The sequence below is a fragment of the Oreochromis aureus genome, linkage group 16 (genome assembly GCF_013358895.1).
Source record: "Oreochromis aureus strain Israel breed Guangdong linkage group 16, ZZ_aureus, whole genome shotgun sequence".
Taxonomy (NCBI): domain Eukaryota; kingdom Metazoa; phylum Chordata; class Actinopteri; order Cichliformes; family Cichlidae; genus Oreochromis; species Oreochromis aureus.
The window spans coordinates 23,739,700-23,764,883 of record NC_052957.1 but is presented as its reverse complement, the minus strand read 5'-3'; the positions used below and the strand labels follow the sequence as shown (position 1 = coordinate 23,764,883).

General features: G+C 41.3%; 1 protein-coding gene across 2 annotated transcripts in view; it reads left to right on the top strand.

The window, feature by feature from the left end:
• The first annotated feature begins 2,921 nt into the window (after positions 1 to 2,921).
• The window catches only part of fgf14 (fibroblast growth factor 14), a 108,058-nt gene continuing 85,795 nt past the window's right edge, over positions 2,922 to 25,184 (top strand). The window contains exon 1 of one of the 2 annotated variants that reach the window (XM_039600512.1): positions 2,922 to 3,129. In XM_039600512.1, coding sequence (XP_039456446.1) covers positions 2,922 to 3,129 — 208 coding nt within the window. Of the gene's footprint in view, positions 3,130 to 21,269; positions 21,337 to 25,184 lie in introns of those variants that run through there. The other variant, XM_039600514.1, reaches the window with a different exon arrangement.

Genomic DNA, 25,184 nt, shown 5'->3' with positions numbered 1-25,184 from the left:
ATGCTCTTATTCAGTTCACCCAAGTATAGCATATGTTGGTGCAGATTGTTATTAAATAAATAGATTTTTTTTTGTACAAAGAGTTAAATCAACCTCTGTTATAAATTATCTCTCAAAGTGATATTTTAGTTTGTATTATATAATATCATATGAATCCATCCCCATAAACCAGTCTCCAAATCCTAACACTCATTCATGTGATATTCACACTCCCCCATGTGTGAGCCTTTTAAAAGTGTACAGTGAAACCACGGACCATGAGTAAAACTGGAACCACTCCATTTATCTCTGTGCATCTTAAATCAAGTTATTTTTTCCCATCAGGAGAAAACAGGCTGTTAAAAACTCACAAGGGAGCCACTTCCTGCCGGGCCGCAGCCTGGGCAATCAAAAAGAAGTATTCTAATGATCCCTGACAAAATTGTCAGATGATATCCTCCAGGGTGCGATGATACTTTACATTACAGTAGACGGATCGATAGCAAAGATGACATGAGAGGCCTCTGCAGAGAGAGGAAGCTGGAATGACTGCAGTGCTCTGACTCTCACTCGCGCTGTTTCCACAGCGAGCCCACTTGGCCTCACGGAACACGTGAGAATATGTTTTGTGAGCATAAATTCCCTAAATTAATGCATGTGCCACTTATCTGAGGCGGTGGGCTGGATCTACACGCAAGGACACCTGATAAGTGTGTCTCTACAGTAAATGTGTGTCAGCTGTAGTTGAAAAATTGAAAGTCACCTAAATATGAAATTCTCACAGTTAAGTTTTAAGCAATGACTTAGCAGATTTGCAATGTCAAGAACGTCACTCAGGAAACATTTTGTTTCGAAGTGGCCCACATCCCCGAGGAACCAGTTATCACAGACAACTGACAAGACCTGGGCGCCACAAAACTAGGCCATTAAAGTGGATTAATGCTGTAATTTAGAGGTGAACACACAACTTGCATAACATAAAAGGGCACAATTATAAAATATAAAGGTATTTATTTGGAAAATGAAGGGATCAGTGAAGTGATTTAATGTGAAACATACTCCATATAAGCAAGAACTCACTATTCACCCCAGATTTATAAAATGAAAAACAAAAATAGATCAAATACATGGAATAAGTGGTTCAGGTTTGATCTCAAATGAGTCACATACTCCTGTTGGTTCAATAACCCCGGTGCTTCCCTCTCCCATTTTCTTGTACTATAATGAAGCTGGTCTGTGTAACACCCGGGAATGGAGTCAGTGCTATACTGAGCAACTAATGGTTCCTCTTCCAAACTCTAACTTCCACAATTTGTGCTGAGAGAGAATAATGCTGACAGACTGAAGAGTTATTAAGGGATCCTATGTATGGAAAACACATTTAACAAAAGACGATCAAACAACAAATGCACCAGTGGTTCCAAATCAAATTTAAAATATCTTGAGGCTGGGCTGAAATGATAAACTCGCAAGTGTCCGTGCACATACATGTCCTCTGTCTATCTCCACAACCCCTGCTTGGTAAGGGCAGGCATAATGAACAATAGCTCCTTCTCCTTTTGTCTGTGATGGAAAATCTATAAATCCTTAGAGATCAGCCATGAGGCAGTGGTAACAGTCGCTCCAAGCAACACTAACTGGTCCCCTGTCCTCAGGGATGAAGCCATAAAACAGAGCAAGTAAATGTGACTTTTTTTAAAAAAAAAAGAAAAAAAAAGAAAAAAATCCCCTCATATACAATTTTGTCTTGACATTTCTGTCACTTCTTTTGGTGTCTTTTGCAATCTCGACTTGGCTTCACTTCTGTTGCACGTTTCCCCCTCCTCCTCAGTTCAATGTCTTAATCAGGGATCTGTTGCTTCACTGAGCTTCAAATGCTTAGATGACGTGAAACAGGTGCACACGAGTGTCTACCGACCTATCCGAGTGAGTACTGAACATCTGCGACTTTAGAGCTATTAAGCACAATTTCTCATTTAACACCCCTTAAAGGTGCACAGAGCTGCAGCAGCTTGAGGAAGTGAAGGCAAAGAAATGATTTGTTTGGAAGAAACCGCACAGAGGTGATGGATAGAAGTGCAGACTTTTTCACCTGCGACACACACACATGCATTCATGTACTAAATAAATAAATAAATAGAAACATTGTAATTTCCTGCAACAGCCTGGGACAACAGATCAAAAAAATTTCCGAGCATCACCGATATGACGGCGCACAAACCACGTGTTTACGTAATGGAAAGCCAATCTTTCACTTTAACCCCTCCTACTCATCTATTTCCAACAAGAGGGTCCGACGCCAAAGAAAAATGATGCAAATGTTCTTATACAGGCGCATCGCACTTTTGGAGATGCCAGTGGCGTGGTGCTGAAACGGCTCGAGGAGAACACCCCACAAAGGGAGCAAACGCACACTCCAGGAATCACGGACACACACACACACCAAGAACCCTGGCTTTAATAGAAACGTTGCAGCGTGGGGGCTCAAAGAAATGAAAACTGGGGTTGGTGCTGTCTGACCTCGCCAGGCAAGCAGGTTTGCAGGGGAAACGAACTGGACTTGATCCGGCAATGTGGTGTCTTGTTGGGGCTATCATTGCAGCAGTCTGTCCATAGGATGCATCCTCCCTTGGCTTTTGATGCTGTGCAGATCCACCCTCCTCTCCTCAGAGTGATGAACTAATAGGCAATGATTTTCTCCTCGGAAATCCACCGTGGTTTACTGTTTGCACGTTAGTTGTGTGTTTGTTTACTGGCGACCCGTCTCCTCCCGGTGCGACACATGCAATTTCCAGAGTATATTTTCTATTGTCGACTAGTTGAGGAGGCATTCTTTACACGCCAGAAGAAGAAAACACACCATTATCACGAAGTGTGACAGACAGTGAATATTTTGTCACGTGAATGAAAGCGCACAGGACTTGGATATACCTATTTTTTCTATGATACAATTGGTAGCCTTGCTCGGGAGAACTGATCCAATTGTGTTATTATGCAACCGCAAGGATCTCATCTATATCTGGGTGTTTAAGACACGGGATTGCTCTTCGCCCAAATCAATGTGGTTTCTTTGGAACATTTTCAGCAAAGGAACGCATATGCTGCAGTGTCTTTGTGGCAAGAGTCTTAAGAAAAACAAGAATCCAAGTGGTAAGCTCATCACCATTTATGCCTACTCCTCCGTTTCTCAGCGAACCGGCTTTATGCGTGCTTGTGTGCCGAGAGTTGAGTGTCTGCGTAATTCTGTTAATTTGGTCGTAACGATGATAGATCTGCAATCACATTTATGCAGCGAGTGGATCATGCAGAGGCTCTGGAAGGAGGGGAGGAGGGGGGGACAACTTATTCTGTGCTGCTACTACCTCGGCGAGCTCAGGTCTTTTTTTTGGGAGGGGGGGCACAGCGCAGAGACACACAAAGCCCCCCCGCTGCATCACCACGGCACCATGATCTTCTAACTTTTTAAATAACGCTTGCTCCCCCCCCCCACCTCTCTCTCTCTCACTCTCAGACACACACAGGGGCTCGATGGTATTTCAGAGGATCACATCCACGCACAGTTATTTATTTATTATTTCTTTTTTTCTTTCTTTCTTTTTTTTTCTGGACAACGTGATTCCCCCCTAACCAGATTATTCCATCCTCGGGTTGACTGCAGCAGTGTCCCCCCCCCACTCCTCTGCATCACCACTTCTCTATTAAATGAGCTATACTCGCTGTGTTTTCAGCGAAACAGCCGGAGGAGACAGACTATTCTTTCATGTCTGTCACTCTGCTGATGCAGACCAATACTCATCATGCGGGCCCTGCGAAAGCGTGATTTTTACACGAGCACCTGAGTTTCTTTTATGTTGACGAAGCCAGGCAGCTGAGGTGCGAGTAGGGCATGTAGAAAAGGACTGGGATACGCTGCACCGAAGCAAATCCTGCACTTGAGCAGTCGACATCGTTTCGATTAAGATTGTGCACTTTTTTTCTGGTACAAAAAATAACAAGAGCAATGCCTAAGCCCCGAATTTAGGATCACAGCAACATCACGTATTTTTTAAAAATACATCCTGCCAAAACAAATGTAACAATGCAGAGGTCCAGTGTGCCAGGAATGCTTATTTCAACAGGCTGTTGTAAAGCCCCAGGTAGACAGCATGTAGTGCGGGCTACTTGTTACCTCATGAAGCGGGTAGTAGATGATGGGCTGAGTAGCAGCACAGTTTTTCGACACTGCAACTGCAGTATAGTAGATCATCACCATACTGTAGTGGGACAATCACGCTTTGCAGACACTGCAGGAGTGATAACAAGACACTGTTTACTATCAATTACCAAGAAGAAGAAGAAGTTATATTTTACAGCATTATGTCTCCACAGTAAAGGTTAGCCAAGGTTTGTGTTGGTATAGCTCAAGATAGGGTGAAAACACAGTTAGCCTCAGTTTGTGCCTTCAGTTTAGCAATACGCATTTTTCTCATAGGCCCAGCTACAACAGCTAATTTGGAGGCATTACAAGATTTGCCAAAATCTGTGAAAAATATAATGACGGCTACATAATAAACATCTTTGGAACTATTTTCTCATGCTACAAACTCCAAGCAGGAAAGTGGGATAAATTCTTGCCGGTCTGCTGTATTTATGTTGTTCTGAAATATAAATATTTGCTGATATTTGTTAATGCATGTATGCCATCCATTTATATTATGTTATAATGCATAATAATTGTTCTTACTCACATTTTTCCTGGCAAGCAGGAAGATTATGTCATCGCGGGGCATGGGCATAACCTGGGTATTTTTGTTTTCCAAAACAAGGCAGAGTGTGACACTCTAAGTGGCTTTTACTTTGAAAAGATTTCTCTAAGCAATACTCATCTTCTATATTTCAGTATAAACAGTTGTTCTTGCATTAGAGGGAAGCTGTACAATATAAAGCCCTTTATAGTCAGTTAAAAATTTCTGATGCTGATTAGACTCTAACTTATCTCTTCAGGGGTGCAGCATTTTCTACTGGTAGTTTTAAATATGACAAATTAAAAGAACAAATTCTGCACCTCACTCATTTGTAAACACTGGTTCAGTTCTGCTCCTGGTTCCCATCTTCTCTTTTAGTTTAAGGAAAGGAGTTGTAACTTGGAAAGACTTTTAAAAAATAATTTTTTTTCGTAATTAATGGAGTAGACATTTATTTTTCGTCCTCTAAGTGCTGTTATACAACCTCTGCATTTGTTTTATTTCCAGAGTTTTGCTACTATCTACTTTTGATTAAATTAGAAAAAATAAGCTGTAACAAAGAGGGTAGGACTTTAAAAACAGAACAACCAATAAACAGCAAATATGTACAACAATTTCTCAGTAGAATTGTATATATATATATAACTCTCAGTATTACATGTCTGAAATTACTAGCATTACTAGCATAAAGGCTATACATTTTATGTTCCTATTCCTTGCTGATCATACTAAAAGCATAATATTGTGGTACAGTGGGCGCTGGACTGATGACTGACTTTGCTCAGTAGAAAAGCCACTGCGAGACAGTAAGTTGTGCTTAACGCAGTTCATCCAGTCAATCAAAGCTAAGACTTTGCCCTGACCACAAAATGGTCAGGGCATGTGCTACAGCAAGTGATAGGGCCAGTAGTTTACTGGGAAATGAAGTAATGAAGTAGGCCAGTACGCTGACTGTGTCAGTGGGGTGTAGTAGTGTTTCGACCAACTAAAAGCTGCTAACTCATTGAATCCGCACTGCCAGGCAAATCACACAACTGACTTGTTTCAACTCCAAAGGTGCTTTAGAAATCCTCACACAAGTTGTTAAAGTGCCATTGTCATAGTGGGACAGCGAGTCCTCTGCGTGGCCCTGTGTCAGCAAAGTGTTTCCTAAACTGTTCGCCAGGCCTGAGCTGCAAAGGCCTAGACTTAGTGCTACAGCTCTTTGGTTGTATTTTTAGTAACACAGCAGAATTGAGAGAACCGAGAAAGACCAAACTAAACAGACTGTATCAATATGGCTGCAGTTTTTGTTACCGTATAAACACCAGTCTTATAATTCACGGATTGTATTCAGTTTCTCTTTGCACACACACACACACACACACACACACACACACACACACACACACACACACACACACACACAAAGGCTTAGCGACTGTACAGGACCAATTCATCTGGAGAGGTTTAAAGCAGAGTATGGAGGGCACTTGATTTTATTCTAGCGTGGGTTAATAGTTCCCTGTTAAAGGCAACATTTATTTTCTGTCACTGGGTGTGTGATAGCACAAAGTTACACATGTGGAGAACTTGTCTTTAGGCCCCTGTAATTATGTACTAACGGGTTGTGAGCCCATTCACACTGAGTCTTCCCTTTTATAAGTAAGCCTATAGAAAAGGGTCAGTGGCTTTGCATTCATTGGGCAGCTGTACTGATGTGCATGGATACATATGGAGTATTTCTTGAAGTAGACCACATTCTTTAGTGTTGAAAGAAGATGAGAGGAATCCAGTGCCTGGTTCTCTAAAGCATCTCCTCTCCTCACAGTGGTCCAGATCAGGTTATGATAAAACATAGTGCAGTTCTGCATTCTGATGTAAGTGAAGGGTTGGGTTAAAGCTCCATAACACAACAGGATGAGTCACTTCCTTGCTGGATATGGCAGTTTGCCATCATGTAAAGCTACGCGTCCACTTTTAGCCCTTTTGCAAAACTGCCTTCGGGTAAAGTCACCAAGATTTTATACTCAGTGACCTGTTAACATTCTTCCAGTTGTGTCTCTGTTTTCCAGCAAGATTGTTGTTTCATGTGGTGGCTTGTCCTTAGGGTTGGTGGTCTGGTACAACTGCTACTGCGGATCTACTCTTAATGTTCACTCTTGTGTAACAGTACGGGTACATGTCTTTGAGTGAATGTACTTCATTAAGTAAATTAAAAGTGATGAAGCAGCTTAGTGGAAAGGATGTAGATATAGGACGTTTAACCCTGAAGCTTAAGTGGCAGTGACGGCCCTATAAATGCCCACACAGATGTCATTGTAAAAGTTTGAGTGTCATTGAATGATGCACACAGCCATGATAAATGGTTTAATGAGGGTATTTGTAGTGTAGAGGGGAAAATTATGTCATATGTACTGCGACAGTCAATAAAGGCAGATATGCGAGTGGCGCTCTTTGACATATCTTGGGCTGAAATGATTGAAATGTAGATGGTAAATAGCCGGGTTGTTGAAAGAGCAGAATTGCTGTGGGTGCGTGAAGTCAGTGGGTGGCTTCTTCAAAGTGACAGCAGAGTGACACTACAGGTGAGGTCACATGACACACAGGCCTCCAGGTGATGTTGGCTCATAGCATTTGAAGTGAAACATCTTTATTATCTGTGACATAGTCAGAAAGCTGGACCTAAGACTCATTAAAAAAAAAAATCTCATGTACTTCTTTCTTTTTTTAATTTAAGATTGAATTACTATAACAAAATAAGTTTCCTGCAGAGATTGTTAAACTTCTCCTGGTTCTTTTCTATGATCTAAGATTATATTTATGAGCCAACCATGCTGACTATTAGACGACTACAACCTTGTAGAGGTGCTTCGAACTGAGAAACGTTCATGAACTGAGGGAATGTGAGATATTTTCACGTAGAGGCTCATAAACCACTGTGGATTTCAATTTATTACGTCTCACATTACCTAAAATAATAAAAACCAAATAAGTGTCACTGTAATTAAACAAAAGGCAATTCTTTAGATGCTAGGAGCAATTTATTTGAAAATAAAAAAAAGCTTCTTTATTCACAAGAGGATGCTCCGCATGTTTGATTTTTACAGATATTACACCAGATGCCCTTCCTGACAAAACTCCAAAAGGATTGTTTCTTCTTGAGTATGGAAGCAGGGATCTTCTGCCTGTTAGGAAAATGTGTAAACCACTACACTATGGAGCCACTAGCAATATATAAAGCAGGACTTTGCAAATTCTACATTTATGTGCCAATAAATTCTACCTGACAGCGTCGTGAGTAGGCCTTTAATACCTTTTAAGATCAAGCGCTACCTCTGTATCAGCATCTTGAATGATAAAGTGGATTTCCTTTGAATGCATTGTCTGTCATGTAACAGTAAGTTTACGAGTCTGTCTGTGAAACCCATACAAATGAAACTATACACTGTTGTTGTTACTGTCCTGCTGAAAATGCATGTTCGTTTGGTGTCAGTTTCTGGTGTCGGTGTCTCTTTTGCATGCAGTTCTTATCTCAGAGCAATTTATCGAAAAAATTTACTGTTTCCCCCCCAAAATCACATTTTTTTGAGAATTTATAAAGAGGGTAGATCATTATTCGTACAGTTAAAAGATACTTGCTTCATTTGTCTTACGTACTTGCGCTAGTTTAATTTGTGGTAACTAAGAAAATGCAGTGTAATTAAAGGGGACGGGTACGATTCAAAGACAGACTCCTACAATTAGAGTAACAGCAGGGCTGGCTAAAAATAACTTCCTCCAACCACCGTTGCACGTTGCTAGGTTTCATACAGAAACATTTCAGTAAGTTTGTAAATGGCTAAACTGCAGTAGTTACACACACACACACACCCTGAAAGATCACAGCAAAGATGTAAAAAACAGGATTTACAGTTAAATATGTATCGCTTTTCGAATAACCTTCACACTGTTAAACTGACAGCATTTACTAAATCTTTTAAACTACGTGTCACATCGATGAACCCTCTTTTTCTAAAAATATCTCAAGAGCATACATGTCCTTAGAATGGACGTGAATATACACAGAGGGGATAAACGTGTTTTGTTATTATTTGATATAAAACCATTTGGATTCTTGGAGATTCTTGGTCAAGGACTGTTTTTCTTCTCTGTGATTACTGCCATGCTCTGTTGTCATTTAGAAAGAGACATGAAATTAGGTGTTGCTGCAGTTGATATGTCACAGATCAACAAGACAGCTTTTTTCACTTTCATCTGCTCGGGCAATGGCACGATCAGTTTCCCCTGTGAATTAATTTGGGCTCCGTCTCTCTTGCTTTTCAAGAATGTGACCTGCAGAGGTGATAAGAATCAAGTTCCTGGCTACCATTCTACCTCCCTCTGTGTGCAATCAGGTTTACAGAGAAATGTCATGAGTGGGCAAATATATCAATCTATAAATGGTGTTTCTATACAGACAAAGACAGAAACACAAGAAGAAGAGAAATGTTAGCTACATGTTAATGTCTGTAAGGAAAAAAAATGAAATGAATGAAATAAAATATATCATGTTTACCATTTACATCTAGTTAATAGTGTATTAGCGTGAATTTGTATTCAATTCAATTCTATTCTATTTATATAGCCCCAATTCACAACAACAGTTGTCTCAAAGTGCTTTATTGTTTTAGAGAAAACCCCAATAATCAGACAACCCCCTATAAGCAAGCATTTGGCAACAGTGCAAAGGGAAAACTCCTTTTGAGAGGAAGAAACCTCCGGCAGAACCAAGCTCAGGGAGGGATCTTTTTTTGTTTGTTTGGTTTTTTTTGCCTGTCCCATTTGGTTCTTTAGCCGTCAGAATTGTTGTCTGAAGACCAACAAGGATACCCAATGGATTTACTTTGCCAAATGGATCATCACGGCCTTGCCGTATTGGTCCATTTGATCAACCTTTGTTGTTATTATTTATTTTATTTTATTTTCAGTTGTTACAGACGGGACAGACATGACTGAGGGATAGGAAAGGGAGAAAGAAGGATGAAGGAAAAGAAAAACAGAAGGGGCGAGGGACAGTGAGAAAGGGCACTTAAAAAGAGAAAAAGAATCTCCTGAATCACCTGTTGAGAGAAAAAGAAGACAAAACAAGCAAAAAAAACCCAGAGCAACATACTAAACACAACACCATCACGTTAATCTAGCTAAGTGTAAACAGCAGTAAATACTAAATATTGAATGTTGTTGTGTAGCAAGCAGGGCCGACAGCGCACATTGTGCTTGGAAATAGCAGCCAATAAAGGTGTAGTTTATGTCTATGAACAGTGAACACCCGTGTGCACACCTGTGTGGATCAGCGCGCTTGTATTCAAAAGGTTTCCCCATGTAACGATCTGCTAGAGGATGTAGAGAGCCATAGCCCCGTCCCCCAGGGCATGAAGTAGGCATGGAGGAGATCCAGGCTCCAGACATCCAGAGGCCCCAGAGTGCGAGAGCCCAAGGAGGACCACCGGAGGGGCATCCTTGCCACCCTCCTGGGAAGAGCTGAGGAGAGCCCCAGGTGATGGGTCACCCAGTAGCCACAGAGCAGAAGCCAGAGGGGGCTGCACTGGTGTGCCCGCCGACTCTGCCGGCAGCCAGCTGTGCCAGAGTGAACCGAGCCGCAGGCCCAGAGACCGGAGGCCCGAGGGCCCCCTTTGCCCCGGAAGAGGCCTGACCGAGCAACAGGCACCAGGCCCCGCCAAGTAGTCATCGGGAGTGAGCTGGTACATACCTGAGCGCCCAGCCCCGGACACCAAGAACCACCAACGCACCAACCCCTGAGGGCATCAGTTACCAGCAGGGAGTGTGGTGAGGGGAGATAGGCCTTTGGAGGGCCTGGGAGTTCCCAGAGAGGTGGAGTGTAAGACCCGACCTGACATATAAACACAGACAAACAGGCACACACAGACACAAACATGCATTCCCACCCTCATGCACACATATACAAATACTCAGCACTCACCCAACATAGGGATAGACATACATGGACACTGTACACACAATCACACTCCCCAAACAAACTCTATACCCCAGGTCCAGGTACCCTTGCCCCTGGAGGGGGAGACGGCACCTAGACCCAGGAGATGTTACCCTTTCCCCCGGAGTGGAGGCAAGCAGACCACCCCAGGCTCCGCAGCAGCAGGGAGGCCCCACATCCCAGATCCCAAACGGACGGCCAACACCTCCTCCCAGCCCCCCCGCCCCGATAGCCAGCAGAGAACAGGGGTGTGTGAAGACCCCAAACCTCCCTCCTCTCGCTCATGTGTAGTGTTGCTGCGTGTTGTTCTAAGGTGCATTTAAAACATGGGAGAGCATGCTGCTGCTGCCAGAGAGCAGCAAGTGTTAGCACGGCCCCTCCCGAGAATCCTCAATGTCTACATGGATTTAAAATTGAGAGGTGGGCACCGGCGCCAGAGGTGGGGTTGAGTACAGACTGTCCACTGGACGCCGTTAACGTGCCCACCCTCAAGGCCCTATATGTATGTGTTATGAGAGTGTGAGTAATGTGGATGTCTAAGTTGTAGAATAAAATTGAGGCACAGGTGGCCAGAAGGGAACAGAGGGGGGGAGAATGCCTCCCCTGCACCCTGGTGACACACCCGCACCCCAAGGCCCTACTTGTGTGGGTGGGTGTGTTGGAGCGGGAAGAGGGAGGCAGCCGGGGATGGGGAGGAAAAGAAGGGAGGAGCAAGATGCCCCTCCCTGGGACCAGCTCCCCTGCTGACCCCAGTAGGCACCCCCGTCCTTCGGCACCCACCAAGGCAAGGGAGCCCAGGCCCATCCAGATCGGGGCCTACGGCAGCAGGACCGCCCAGCCCCACAGGACCCGGGGCAGTCCACCCGACCCCACCGCAGAGGAAACTGTACCCACCCTAACATTCAATCATCTCCCAGACTGCAAAAGACAGTAGACACCCAGGTTAAGTTTATTCTCCACCTCTCTTATGACTCTCCCTCACCTGCAGAGTGGACTCCTGCAAGGATGGAACAAACTCCCTGTCAGTTGAAGAGCCCCCTAGCTCAGGGAGGGATCTGCTAAACCACTTTATTCAGCGCTCAACTTAAAACATATACTGTCTTTAAGGATGGATCAAATATCAAATACCCTGTGAAAGTATTGCTTATAGGAATACACTCATAGATACACTATGGAAAAAACTACTGGGCCACACCTCTTAATCTTTCAAATCATGTATTTTCAGTTTCATTGTTACAGGTGTATAAAAGCAAGAACCTAGCCATCCAGACTGGCTTTCCAAACATTTGTAAAGAGAATGGGTCACTCTACAGAATTCATTGTATTCAAATGCGGTGCCACCCTGGCGATTTGTCACTTTCCTCCTAGATAGTCCACCATCCAGTGCAAGTTGTGTTATTACAAAGTGGCACTGCAAGGACAACATGGAAAAGCCAGGAAGAATATGGTATAAAAATAAGTTAATTAAATATATTTTATGATGGGGAAAAAAAAAAGAGTATTTGCTGATGCTGTCCTGCTTATTTTTCCAGTGTCATAGGTTTCCTTTTATTGTATTGTAAATTGTTAAAAAAAAATCTTCTGCTAAGGGGCATGCTATAAAAATGCAGCATTTTTTAGCATTATATTACAAAAAATACCTCCTCAGCACTAAACAGCAAACAAAGAAAGCTAGTCGTTAGCAGCTAGCTAACTAGCAGCTAGAAAGACGGATATTTCCTCAGGAATTAGGAGAGACCAACCCAGAGATACAAATATATGAGCAAAGTGAAGACAGCAGTAGCATTTGAGATCTTGTGTTTGACCTTACCTGCCTGTTCTTTAAATTTAAGTTGATAAATATGATCGATTGTATGTCAGCTAATCAGCTAATATCTGTAAAATATCTCACACTCGTTTTTAGATTAGATAATATCACAATGGAATTATTACTCCTTTTTTTTTTTTTATAAATCTAGGCAAAGCATGAGATGGTTTTGTGTCTAGCTAATACTGTTAGGCTTTGCTTTCTGTACCTTGCATTTTAAGCCATTAGAGGTAATATTGCCCTTTTTGAATAAATCTTCTTTAAAAGGTTATATCTGTCTTTTGTAAACAGTCTAGTGCTTCTTTCACTTTCAAATAAACATCCCAACAGTCAAGAGAGTCAACTGTATAAAGTACAATGAATATTTAAATGCCAAATAAATATCCTCAGGATGGGTTGCAGGTAGAATGCGAGCGAGAAGTGACGGTTAGTTGATTGCTTTGTAATCTGAGTCATAGATACAGTTAGCTACCTGTGGTGTGAAATGTTGCTGTGAGGAGTATGTGGCTAAATGTGAATTACAGTTTGATTACCGTGGATGATGTCAGTTAAGTAAAATTAGACAGCTTTGTGATGAAGTGTTCTGCATGTTTTTTATTAGGCTGTCAACATGCAATATAAATAAGCATAACCAACACAATGACACCAAGAAAAGACGACTGGAAACAAATGCTCACAATCATTTCCCAATTCCTTTTACCACACTTTCTGACAGAAACTACACTGTCACTCTTTTGAGTTATTTATGATACAGAGTGGTGAAATTGTCAGTTGTGCATGTGTACTGACGTGGACTTGTCAGATTTGAAGAAATAACTTTAGAGAGTTTAAGAAATTGTTCCTCAGTTGTCAGTTTTATGAACTTCTTTGTTTTCAATCAGTTCATTTTTGAGTCCCTTGAAGTCATTGAAATTTCTGTTTAGGCTATCAGTAATAACATAGGCTGGCAATAGTAGTAATCACAAGAGACCCTTTAAATGAAATTAGAGTATAAATACTTTATGATGAGTCATGACAGTACCGTATATGGATGACAAATGGCACTTTCCAAACAAAGAAAGACACTTTGCTGACTTTGTTAGATTATATTCCCTGCAAAGGTTGCATGACTTCATCTATTATTTTAAAGCCTCAAACCGAGCATTTTGGTATTGCCATCTTATTGTTGTTGCTTAGTTAGCAAGCTGCATCTGTAAATTTATTGATATACTAAACTGGGTGAAAACTTTGATTAATGAAAAATGGCTGAAAACAAAATGTCAATGGGGAAACTGAACAGGTCTAGAGACCAGTTTGTGACCACCTGGAAACCATTGTTAATGGACAACAAATGTATGTTCCCTGATCAGTTGCGAGTGGCTGCTTCAGGTCTCTGCCAGTTGCTATGAAATCAGTTGCTAAAGACCAATTCAATCAGGTCTATAAACTGGTCTGTGACACATGGCGACTGCCAGTCGCTATGGAATATATGTGTTAATTCCACAACCAGTTGCAAGTGGTTGCTGGAGGTTTCTGGCAGTTGCTGCAATGAAATCGAGAGATTCTGACTTGTCTGCAAACACTAGCAAACTACTCTCTGAGGGGTAGTGAGAGTGAGTGAAAAGTGTGAAGCAAACTGCCCCTTTTGACATGTTTAGGTTACAGTGATGAGGCAGACAGTGATCTCCACCAACAACATTCTCCAACTTCCAGCAACCACTTGCTAACTTGACGGCGAATACAGATTTTTTCTTTGCAACTGCTGGTTCTTACTAACAGGTCTTTAGACCAGTGTGACCGAGGCCTTAGATACTGCTGAAGCCAGAATAAGACAAAGCGGCACCCATGAGTTCCTCAGACTGGCCGAGCCCCCACTATTGCATGACATCAACCCACAATTTCAAAACATGAATTAAAAAAATACGTCATAAAAGGGAAAACTGGAGTAAAAGAAATTTCTTTTGCACCAGGATGGTAGCATCTGTCTTTGAGTTTCCTAACGCAAGAGCCTTTTTAATTGAAGCCAATTTAAAAATTACAGGAAGTCTGCTTTGAGTAACATTTTTTGAGCTAATTAAGCTAATGTAAGCTTCACATTGATTGAAAACCCCGTCTCCTGCTGATTTATGAATGTCTGCTCTAGTGAGCTTGATAAAACCTGAATACTGTAAGAAACCTTGAGTGTTTACTTGGCAGTTACAGATATTCTCCTAAAACACTAAAAGCTGCATGTTTATGGGTAAAATGTCTTTACTTGATGAGCCATACTAATATATAGAAGTGTCATTTTTCTGGTACTAAGGCATGAATCAAGGTAGTACTTAGACTTCCCCATCTGCTTTTAACTTGTTAACCCACAAACTAATGTAATTAGTCAAAGATATGCCTGCGGCTTCGGAGGTAAGCTTGATTAGTTAACTGAATTTTGCACCTTTGCTCTTGTATGCTTTGTTTTGGCAGCCTGAGAAAAGATACTGTCTTTACTGATGCCTGCCATGTCTAATCACGATGCCTAAGAGCTGACTGGAAAATTCACCATGAGGGGTTTAATGTATTCAGTTTAAAAAAAAGAAAAAAGAAAAATGGTTCTGTTTTTTAATGGAGTGGTATAATTTAATATCCTACAAGAAAGACTCGTCTGCATGTTTGTACAGCAAGAAAACCTGTCTGCACACACATAAAGGGCTGGCTTCTGGCTGCTTCTTGGCCCTGTCACTGCACTTTTTGGAGGTAACCTTAAACTGTAAATGCTTTTCAGCATCCATCACATTTGACAATGTCCCCGTTTGAAATTTAAAGACACAGCTTCAAGTTTACATATCTTAAGATTACCATGTAAAAGATTAATTTCTAGGACTTTTCAGTTTCTCTCGCCTCAGTGTTTAATGGTTTTGCAGAGGACGCGTGCAGTTCTGAAATAACTTTCTGAAGAATACCAGAACATTGAAGTACATGCTGTAATTATTGGTACAGCAGGATGCAATGGATGTGAACTAAGATTTATGTTATATCCCTAGTGTACGTGAGACAGACTTGGAAACCTGCTCCCTGCTTACATTTCCGCCAGGATATGGGGCGTTTGTGTCAATCATTTGCTTTAACTTTGTGAAACCACAGATTTGAAATGGAGAAAAATGAGAGCGAAGCGATACGGGCATTGTTACTCCTATTTCTAAATGATACTGCATCTCACCCCTCCCTACGCTGGCTTTTTACTCCATCTTCCAGTGAAGTCGTTCATAATAACAGATTTCACAGCTGAGCTCATTTGGAGAGACCACAACCCCTCTCCAACAAAAATGAAAGCAAGGTCTGTCCCTTTCTCAAATACATGACACATCTCAACACTCGCTGCTTGCATGATCCCAGATTATTGGACATGTGATAGGCTGATATCTTTCGCGAGGCTGCTGAGCTTTTTGTCTGTGATGATGCACTGCACTCTGATAGTGAGAAAGAGAGATGGAGAGCAGTTGAGAGTTAGACAATGAAATTATTGATTTGTGGGATCAGAAGTTTGAACGGTTTTACAGCAGAGCTGACACAGATGCAAAATGACTTTTGAAATTTGCCATCATTATAAAAATGTATTGTGAAGTGTTGGAAATACTCTGGGTACAATTGATGTGGAGTGGAGGAGGAGAACAGTTTTAACAGGTGTGTGGAGGGCTTTTGTCTTTGAGCTCAGCATTTGCATCAATACCCGTGGCAGCATGATGTAGTCGGGACTGTCAACAGATGAAAACATCTGAATAATCTGCACTGATTCAATGCTTTTACAGCCAATGCGCCATGTCCATGTGCCATGAAGAGTTATTTTCATGTTGTCTTTAAAGACTATTACAAGAGCTCCTCTGTATTCATTGACATTCACACCAACTGAACTCTTAAATAACTCACTCACCCACTGACATTTGGTCTTTAGACTGAAAGCTGACATGATTACAGTGGAGATGTGTTTAATGAGAGTATGTAATGTTTCCCGAAAGGAACCCCAGAGAGCTATAATTTCAGTCTTATATGTCAACACAACACATTGGAGCCATCTACAAAGGTATGATTGTCTAAATAAGAGGTCCTAAATGGTCACCAGAGGGGAAAAAAGCTCTGCTGTAAAGACAGGATCTATTGATTAAAGCACACGAGAAAAAGAGCAGGTCAGTTTAGACTAAATGCCTCTCAAGTTTCACTGTAAAACTGGATAAATTTCATTAATTGCAAAGATTTTAGTCTGTGTTGATATCACTCTGTTTGCACAAATAGGAATACAGGCATGCCAGAGTTATCCTGACTAAATTTTCCTCAGTGGGATGGGACAGAAGGGTTTTCCCTAAATGATGAACAAGGATACTGATGCCAGAATAATTCAGGCGTGAAGAATTACTTCATGCTTGATAGGACTTGATTGAAATACAAAATAAAAGATGTTGGAAAAAAATACTAAGGCAAATGAAATATATCCAAGAAACAACAAACAGGCACAGTTTGCTGTTCGCTTCGCTGACAGACACGCTGCATTGAATTGTGGGAATCGAAACAAAACAATGGGGGTAATGGTACAAGAGTACAATAAGAAAAGATTTGGCTTCACTTTTATTTTTAGTAATATGCTAACATAATCCGATGATGTCTTCCTATTTTTCCTGAAAACCAGCAGCAGCTGAGGGGTTAAAGGCTGTGCGAAGTGAGCCCATTTATTAGTAGTAATTTTGTTTCTAGGCCATCATCTAGGAGCGGGAAATGATACAGTCATATTAGCATGTTGCTGACGCTGTACAGCAAGAAGGTTGGGTCATGTTCCCTGTGGCTCTTATGACAGAAATGTAGCATCTTTAACCTTTATCAAACACACCAGACTCAACATGCTGAGGTGCATGATGTGCGTTTGTGTTACTGAACCACCGTTTGCGTTATTACAAATCATACAGCCAAAGGCACACGGCTAAAGTGATGGCTCGCTGTTGTTCTGGGCTACAGCAATGAGGACTGTTGGAGAGAAACACAGAGCCAGTTCAGCTGGGCCTGCTTCTTTCCTGTGCTGAAAGTACATTTTACTGATTTGATTATGATTGATTGCTGATATGATTTCATGACTCACCGCTGGCCTGTAGCTCATTTATTACTGTTGTCCATCATCTGACTGTGGTCTTTACTTAGCAGGATGCACTTACGTTCTTTCCTCACTCTCTCTCTCTCTCTGTCATTATCTCTGTTGCAACAGTGTGTTTTCAGTGTACGGTGAATTTGTAATTGCGAAAAGCTCTTTATAAGGCAGCTGATGTGGTGGTTACCTCACAGCAAGAAGGTCACAATCCGCTGGCTGGGGCCCCTCTGTGTGGAGTTTGCATGTTCTGCCTGCCTGTGTGGGTTCTCTTTGGTTACTCTGATTTTCTTTTGCCATCTAAAGGCATGCATGATAACCCCCTGTCACACAAAGGCCTAGATACCAGCAACCACAGGTCACTAGGGTAAAATGTGTATTACTTTACTATATGGCAAATGGTTGATGGAGGTTAGTGGTAGTCATTAGATGAAAACAGGTATGCGATGCTGCACTGAAAATGTTCTTTTGATTGCTTTGGTTACTAGTAAATTGCTGTGGTCACCTGCAGTTTGCAAACAAGATGGCAACATGTCTGCAAACACTCACACAAACTACTCAACAAACATTTTGAAATATGTCCAAATACTTTAAAAGTGAATGTTCTCCATTTCTGGTGTGCATCACAATTTTTCAAGCTTCACCACCACTTGGCAACTAGTTTGCAAGTGTTTGCAGACCTCTCACTACCCACCATGTAGACTGTTCAAGACTATGGTAGAAATCACAAAGAGGCTTTTGGTGCAACTCCTCCTTTGTGATCAGTTTTACTTAGCAACTGCCATCAACCTCCATTAAATATTAACTGGTTAAAGATTTGCACACTTTTCCCTAGCGACACAGGATTGCCAGGGGGGTTGTTGACCTACCTGACAGAGACGTTAGGTTAATTAGTGATTCTAATTTGATCATAGGTGCGTATCTTGGTGTTAGCCCTGCCATAAAGTGATAACCTGTCCACAGTGTACCCTCTCACCCAGTGGAAGCTTAGATAGGGCTCCAGTATGGTTCTGTGTTGGTCCGACGCACAGCCTACGGACAGCTTTGCAGACTATCTTCTACATGTTGTAGCTGTTTACTGTCTGTGGGCTACTCTTGCTTGTGCTGTTGTTGGTCATTGCCAGACAGACTAGAGCAAAGTTATAACATACTAAGAAATGACATGAATCTTGGTGTTAAAAACAATGAAAAGAGTCAGCTGCTCATGTTTCTTGCTGGTTTTCTTCCTGGCTGTAACCTGCTCTGACATACTGTGTTTTGCTTCCCCTGACTAAACACAGAGTTTTGTTTTGGAGTGTGTCATTCTTGATACTTACAGTTTATTTTGGTAGACAACTCGGGGCCCTATTCCTTTCAGGCTTCACTGTGCTTCTACTTCTGCCAGGTTTCGCTCAGTAGCCAGATTGTGGTCACTCAGTTTTTCGGCCATTTCTGGTGTCTCGTGGTGCCCAGATAACTGCCTGCTCTGTATTGTCTGTTCAAAGTTCAGTGCATGTTTTGTCATAGCTGTTCAAAGTTTTCTCTTTGGACAGAATTCAGTTTATCCAGATTCTGAGAAGTCTTTGTCCATGGTGTGCAATGTTTGCTATATTTTGGGAACCCTTAATTATGATTTGTCGCTCTTTCACTGTGTCCGTTGATGGACAAGGGTTTCACAATTTTCCAACAAAATAGTGTAATGTTGCAATGATTTCAGCTGGAGGTGATTTATTACCACCTGTTTAATTCTTCGGCACTCTGGCCACAGCAAAGAAAACTACTGTTTTTTTAATAAAGGAATAATTGCCATGGTTTGAATCATGCTGCGAGCAAAGACTTTTTGGCACTTTACTGTTTACTACTCAGTAATCATCTCATCTGGCCTGAAAGTACCTGATTGGCTAGACTTTCTAAAGCCTCTAAGTAGAGTCCAGCAGGGTTGCAAGAGTCTTTTTTTCCCTCTCTGACCAAATGAATTACAATACACTTAAAGGTTGTTATGAATTTTTGGTTCGGTATTGCTAAAAACATGTTGCCTACTCCAGTTTGAAGAGGTATTTATTATAATGGAAATATTAAAAAGTTTGACTTGGCTAAGCTTTTTCCAGTTCACAATGCCGGGTAATTAACTGTTGTTCTCAGTGCCCATTTTGGAGAAACTGAGCCTCACGACCAGCTGGCTCAGGGGACTTTTCTCTATCTTCTTGTTGATATAGAGCTTTTTAACAGTAGGAGTTTGGGCTTGCTGGCTTTAATTTGTTCATGGAATTTGATTAAAATGAAGCTGGCCTAATTAGGTGATCATCCATTGTTTGTTGTATTTTACTCGGACGATGTCCTTAGAAATTCTAGTGTGCAGTGTTTAGCTGGGTTTCATGCATGTTTTCACAAGCATATAAAAGTTCTCCTGGGATTTGAGTCTTTTGGAAAAGGCACCTAACAAAAATGCCATTTTTCCTTTCTCTTCTATCATTGGGTCTTCTTGTCTTTACCAGTTTCACACACACGTGTACGTTCCACATTCATCCATCACTCCTCTCCCTCAGCACAAGGGTCTGTTCCTGGCAGTGCTGGAGGTTGTGTGGTGGCTGTGGTATGCTGTGTAGATTTTTGCTGCAGTGCAGTAGGCAGTATTGTACTGCTGCTGCTTTCTCTCTCCTGCTCTCTCTCTAGCTCTCTCTCTCTATTTGTTTTTGTGTACATAGTTTGGGAGCAATGTTGCACTTCCGAACACTTTCCCTGCAATTTTTAAAATCAAATCTATAAAAAATAAAAATAAAAACAAGCACACACACAAAATCAAAAACAAGCAAGCGAACAAACAAACAAACAAAAAACTAAACAAAATGGCATTTGCCTCAAAGCTTCCATCATATTTACTGTAAATAAGACCTTTTTTCTGGACACTTACATAGGTTTGCCAACATTTTTATGATGGAAGTTCTTATTCTAGGTGTCATTTCCACCTCTTTCACATCCCTGTCTCGAAGTTCACTTCCCACAGTTTTAGGCGGGTCCCCCCTGTGGCTGTTGTCCTTTATTCAGACACAAAGCGAGAAAGGGAGAGAGAGCGAGAGATGATGACAGTGACTAAGTAACCTGTTTGTGGCGGTGAGTGCACGGCTCTTTGCACAGAAAGGCCAGTTGTTTTCTGTTATACACACTAGGCTAGAGACAGGGAAGCACTCAGATTCAGTATGTCAGATAGCAGAAGTGGAAACACACAAAGAAAATATAGCTAAGCTTGGCAGCCATACAATTTTTTTTTTTTTTTTTTCTGTGGACGTGAACATTTTTTGTTTGGTGACTCAGTGATAGGTCTTGCTTTCTGTCACATGCAGTAGAGACTGTGTCACCAACACCATTTAGCCATGACATGACGGCGCTAGGCATTTCTGGTTACCTCCAGCCGATTAAGGAAGTGTCAGCACTATCTGCAGGATATGGCTATCTGCATGTTGGAAGTTTCTGGTGGGAAGATGTTGGCAGGGTCTTTACGAATGGGTGACAGGCAAGATATGCACGTGTTTGTTCGTGTGAGAAGGTGGCCACGCTTATGTGACTGGGTTAAAAGGTTGTGCCAAGCACTGGAGGACAGCAGGAGGAGTGTGAGAACCCGAGCAACAGTTCAAGGCATACATCTTTATTCCAAATGTTATGACATTTATTGCTAAAATACAATGAGGAAAAAAATTAAGTTAGCTGGCCTTTGGAGCAATGGAGGCAACATCTTTTGCTAAGATTGTGGAGCAGCATGTTCGCAAGGCACTAAAGGCTGAAGCAGTGCATGGTGAGTCCAAGCATGGAGTGGTGATGCGGGATAAGAATGTTGACATAGTGACACAAGTATTGCACAGGTTTGCCTTTTTCCTGTAATGGATTGGTAATGTCAGGGATGGAGCAGTTCCTTTAATCCACAACCAGTTTCTTTAACGGGAGAGAAACTCAGCACTGACATGACTACACTGATTGGCAGTATGACAAGAAAAATAGTTTTCTTGTCGATTATGTGAACTCTTATCAATGCAGACTCCTTCTACATTAATAAAACTAATCACTGCATTGCAGATGATCAAACCTGAAGGTCACACGTTGTAGTTTCTGTGTGCTTGAGAGTTTGTTTGCATGTTCACTCTCTGGATTCTTTTTATACAGCACCATGCCAAAGAGGAGGAGGTAATTTCATTATATATATAGATATATATCTATATCTATATCTATCTATCTATCTATCTATCTATATATATATATATATATATATATATATACACTGCTTCTGGAGATTATTTCATATTATTGGTCTTGCATAAAATATAAAGCATTTTCAAAGCCAAGTAAGGAAGCCAAGTACAGTGATGCATGGCTGTGGATCTACAACAGGCCAAATTTGACCCTTCTCTTCTCTTCTCTTCTCTTCTCTTCTCTTCTCTTCTCTTCTCTTCTCTTCTCTTCTCTTGAGCATAGGAAAGTGAATGTTATCTGTCAGCTGTGTTCTCACGTGTTTATACACAGGAATGATTGACACACAGGAATATGCACAGCGGGCTTACTGAAAACCTTATCATGTCTGCAGTAATGCTGCAGCATCTTTCCTATCATTCAGTCACAGAACTGCTCCTTAATAACAGCTTTGACAGACCTGCTTTTGTGGCAGCAGAGTCACGATCCATATGTTCCAAGGCCAAACTTCATAGCGGTCTATTGTGATGTTCTCAGTAGGAGAATCTTGCTGACGTCTCCTCATGTTTGCTTTTAGAAGAGCAAGGTAATAAATGCTGAAAGAAAGCGAACAAAATACTGCACTTAAAAACTGACAGAAAGTCTCCAGAAGTGATGTTTCTGCTTTTTAGGTGAAGTGCTGGGCATCAATCTTCTCTTCTAAACACTTGCTTTGTTCTTAGATACTGTTTTAGCAAAGTGTTGAGAAATGCTGGATCATTCACTCGTCATCTAAAGGTAGGGCAGTCTGTGTGAAGGCACACATGGTCTGCTGCAGACCTCAGGGACACATAGTTGTTCCTATTATACTACTTTCTAGTTTGCTTAGAGTCCACTCAGAGGAAATGTGCACAGTTGGTGCCTTTGTGGTGTAGTGGCTAAGCGGGAAAGTCACATGGCAACAAAAAGTTGTGAGGGTATGCTTGTATGTGCGCCAAGCCTCTCCAATTTTATACACAATATGCAGTAATATACACAATTTCTTATATATTAAACAATGTATTTTTCAGTACAGTCCCTTTGTGATGTGAGTGTCTATGAGCCATGAGGTAACATTAAGCTGAGATAAATCTGTAGTTGTTGTTCTAAGCTTTCTGCATTTTCTTCTGCATTGCCATTTGCATGCCCTTCTCATAGCTTTCATGCTCACTTGCCTCTCTGCGAGCCCTCTCCTCATATTCCCTTTGCTCCTCAATGTGGACAGCCTCTCTGTCCATGCTGGCAAAAAGCCTGTGTAGATTCTGTGAAGTCTGCTCATATCTGTACTGCTTTTTCTTCTTCTTTGGCAGGGGAGCGCAAGGAGATTCTGGTTAAAACGAACAACAAACAACAGGTTACTGTTACTGTACTTGAGTCCTTAATCGTAACAGGAAGCTTTAAATCGCTCCTGTTTTTGTTTTTGGCTGTTGCAGAGCCGCAGTTAAAACAGACGACTGAACTTATACTAAAAGTGTGCTTATTAAAATAAGCTTAAATAACTTGAAATGAATATCGATAAACCCTTTTCCCAGTATTTACATTCGTTTTAATGTTGGCAAAAAAGCTATCACAAAAATAATGACATTCACGTGTGCGTGCTGCCTGCTCCTCTGGGACCACAAAGTGCTCATCGAACCTGAATCCAGCACATCAAGCATCCCCTTCGTCCAGGTTAGAGAAGTTTCTCTTGTTTTCCCAGTCTGGCTCCAAACGTCTTAGCAAAGCAACAGGTTTTGTTGATTTCTTTCTTCTTTCTGAAGTCTTCTGTTACCATTTTCCCTTTTTCCTGTAGTGGCCTTTTACACTAAGATATTTTTGGAGACCAATCAGGCCGCCGGTAACTTGGATCTACAGCTTGATTTCACAGGACTGTTTTTTTGTTTTTGTTTTTCTCACCTCACCATGCTTTAAGATCTTGATCTTGGTGCAAACTAGTTTCCTGGCATTTTTTCTGTACCACATTTGAATGTTGAAAACAAGGGAAAAAAATTCCTCATTGCAGACAGATACTGAGTCTCAGGTTGAACAGTGTCTCTTCCTTGAGATCCCATGTCAGCATGTTGCAGCTGTTGACTATCCCATAGTATAAGTGTAGAAATCCCATCTGTTGGTCTGATGTTTGTGCCAGATTCACCTATTTCATGACTGGATATGTATTTTAAAGACTATTTAAAACTAGATGGTGATATAATAATAGAGACTGATCATATATTAGATCGTATAATAGAGACCCCAGATTGTTTGTGACAGATAGAGGGTCTATATGTATATTTATATAAGCTCTGTATGAGTGTGTGTGAATGGGAAAGTGTTTTAAGTAGTCATACTAGACTAGAGCATCCTATGAATATCAGTCCGTGCAGTTAAATACAACAAACAACAGAAATAAAATAGACAATGTAGATTCTCATTAGAAGAGTAGTAATAATTATTGAACTGAATACTTACAATGATTAAGATTTGTGTTCATAAATTAGAATTTGAATCCTGCACAGTTTCAGTATATTTTACGGGGGCGTAATTAATATTTTTCTCTGCTGCATCATTAACTGTTTTGCATTGTGTTTTACATGATAGCGTCCAAACCTCAGCATGCGAGGAGTCAAAATGTAGGAGTGTTTTATAACTGTGCACACCGAGCAATGAGAGAGTGAGAGAAGGAAAATACGAGGTCAAGGGTTTTCACTGTAATTCAAGCAATACAAAAGTGACAAACTTTAGCTCAAGAAGCTCTTGTAGCTCCTTCATCTTTATCATTTATCAAAGAATTGACAGATTTATGATTCATGTGATCAGTCGTAATATTTTAGGCGAAGCAGCTGCCGAAGACTGTGTAGGTTTGGATACAATTTTAGGAAGCATTATCACTTTCCCACCCAATCTTAAACCAGTCGGTAGACTTAATAAAGCATTTTCTATTTGTACTTGTGTGAGTCACGTTGTTTTGTTGAAGTTGGAAGTCAAGGATGAACCTAGAACCTCTTGCACTTTAAAATGGAGCCTCAGTTCTTTCCTTTAAGTCATGTGAACCACAGCTGTCAAAATGTCAGAGCGATTGCCTTAAGGATACATTCTTCTTAGTTGTGAATTTTAAAAATTAAAGATTTTAAAGTTATTTTCAGGTTTTTCTGCTATTTTTTTAACAGGGATGGAGGAAAAAAGGGCAAAAAATGAAAGAGTGGCAGCGGGGGAATGGCATTTTGCAAATGGTCTCCGGCTGGGATTGCACTGCTCAGGGCATATGTGGTGGGACTCCACTGCTCAGGGCATCCATGTGGTATGCATCCTACCCACTCCACTTTCCGGTCTCCCTCGATGTTGTTGTTTTTCAGTTAGAAATTGAGTTGTTGACCATGAGTGGTGGCCACTCATCCATAAGTGGACCACCAATGGCCCTCATCATCAGACGCTCTCATATCATGATCATCTTGTGCAACCCAA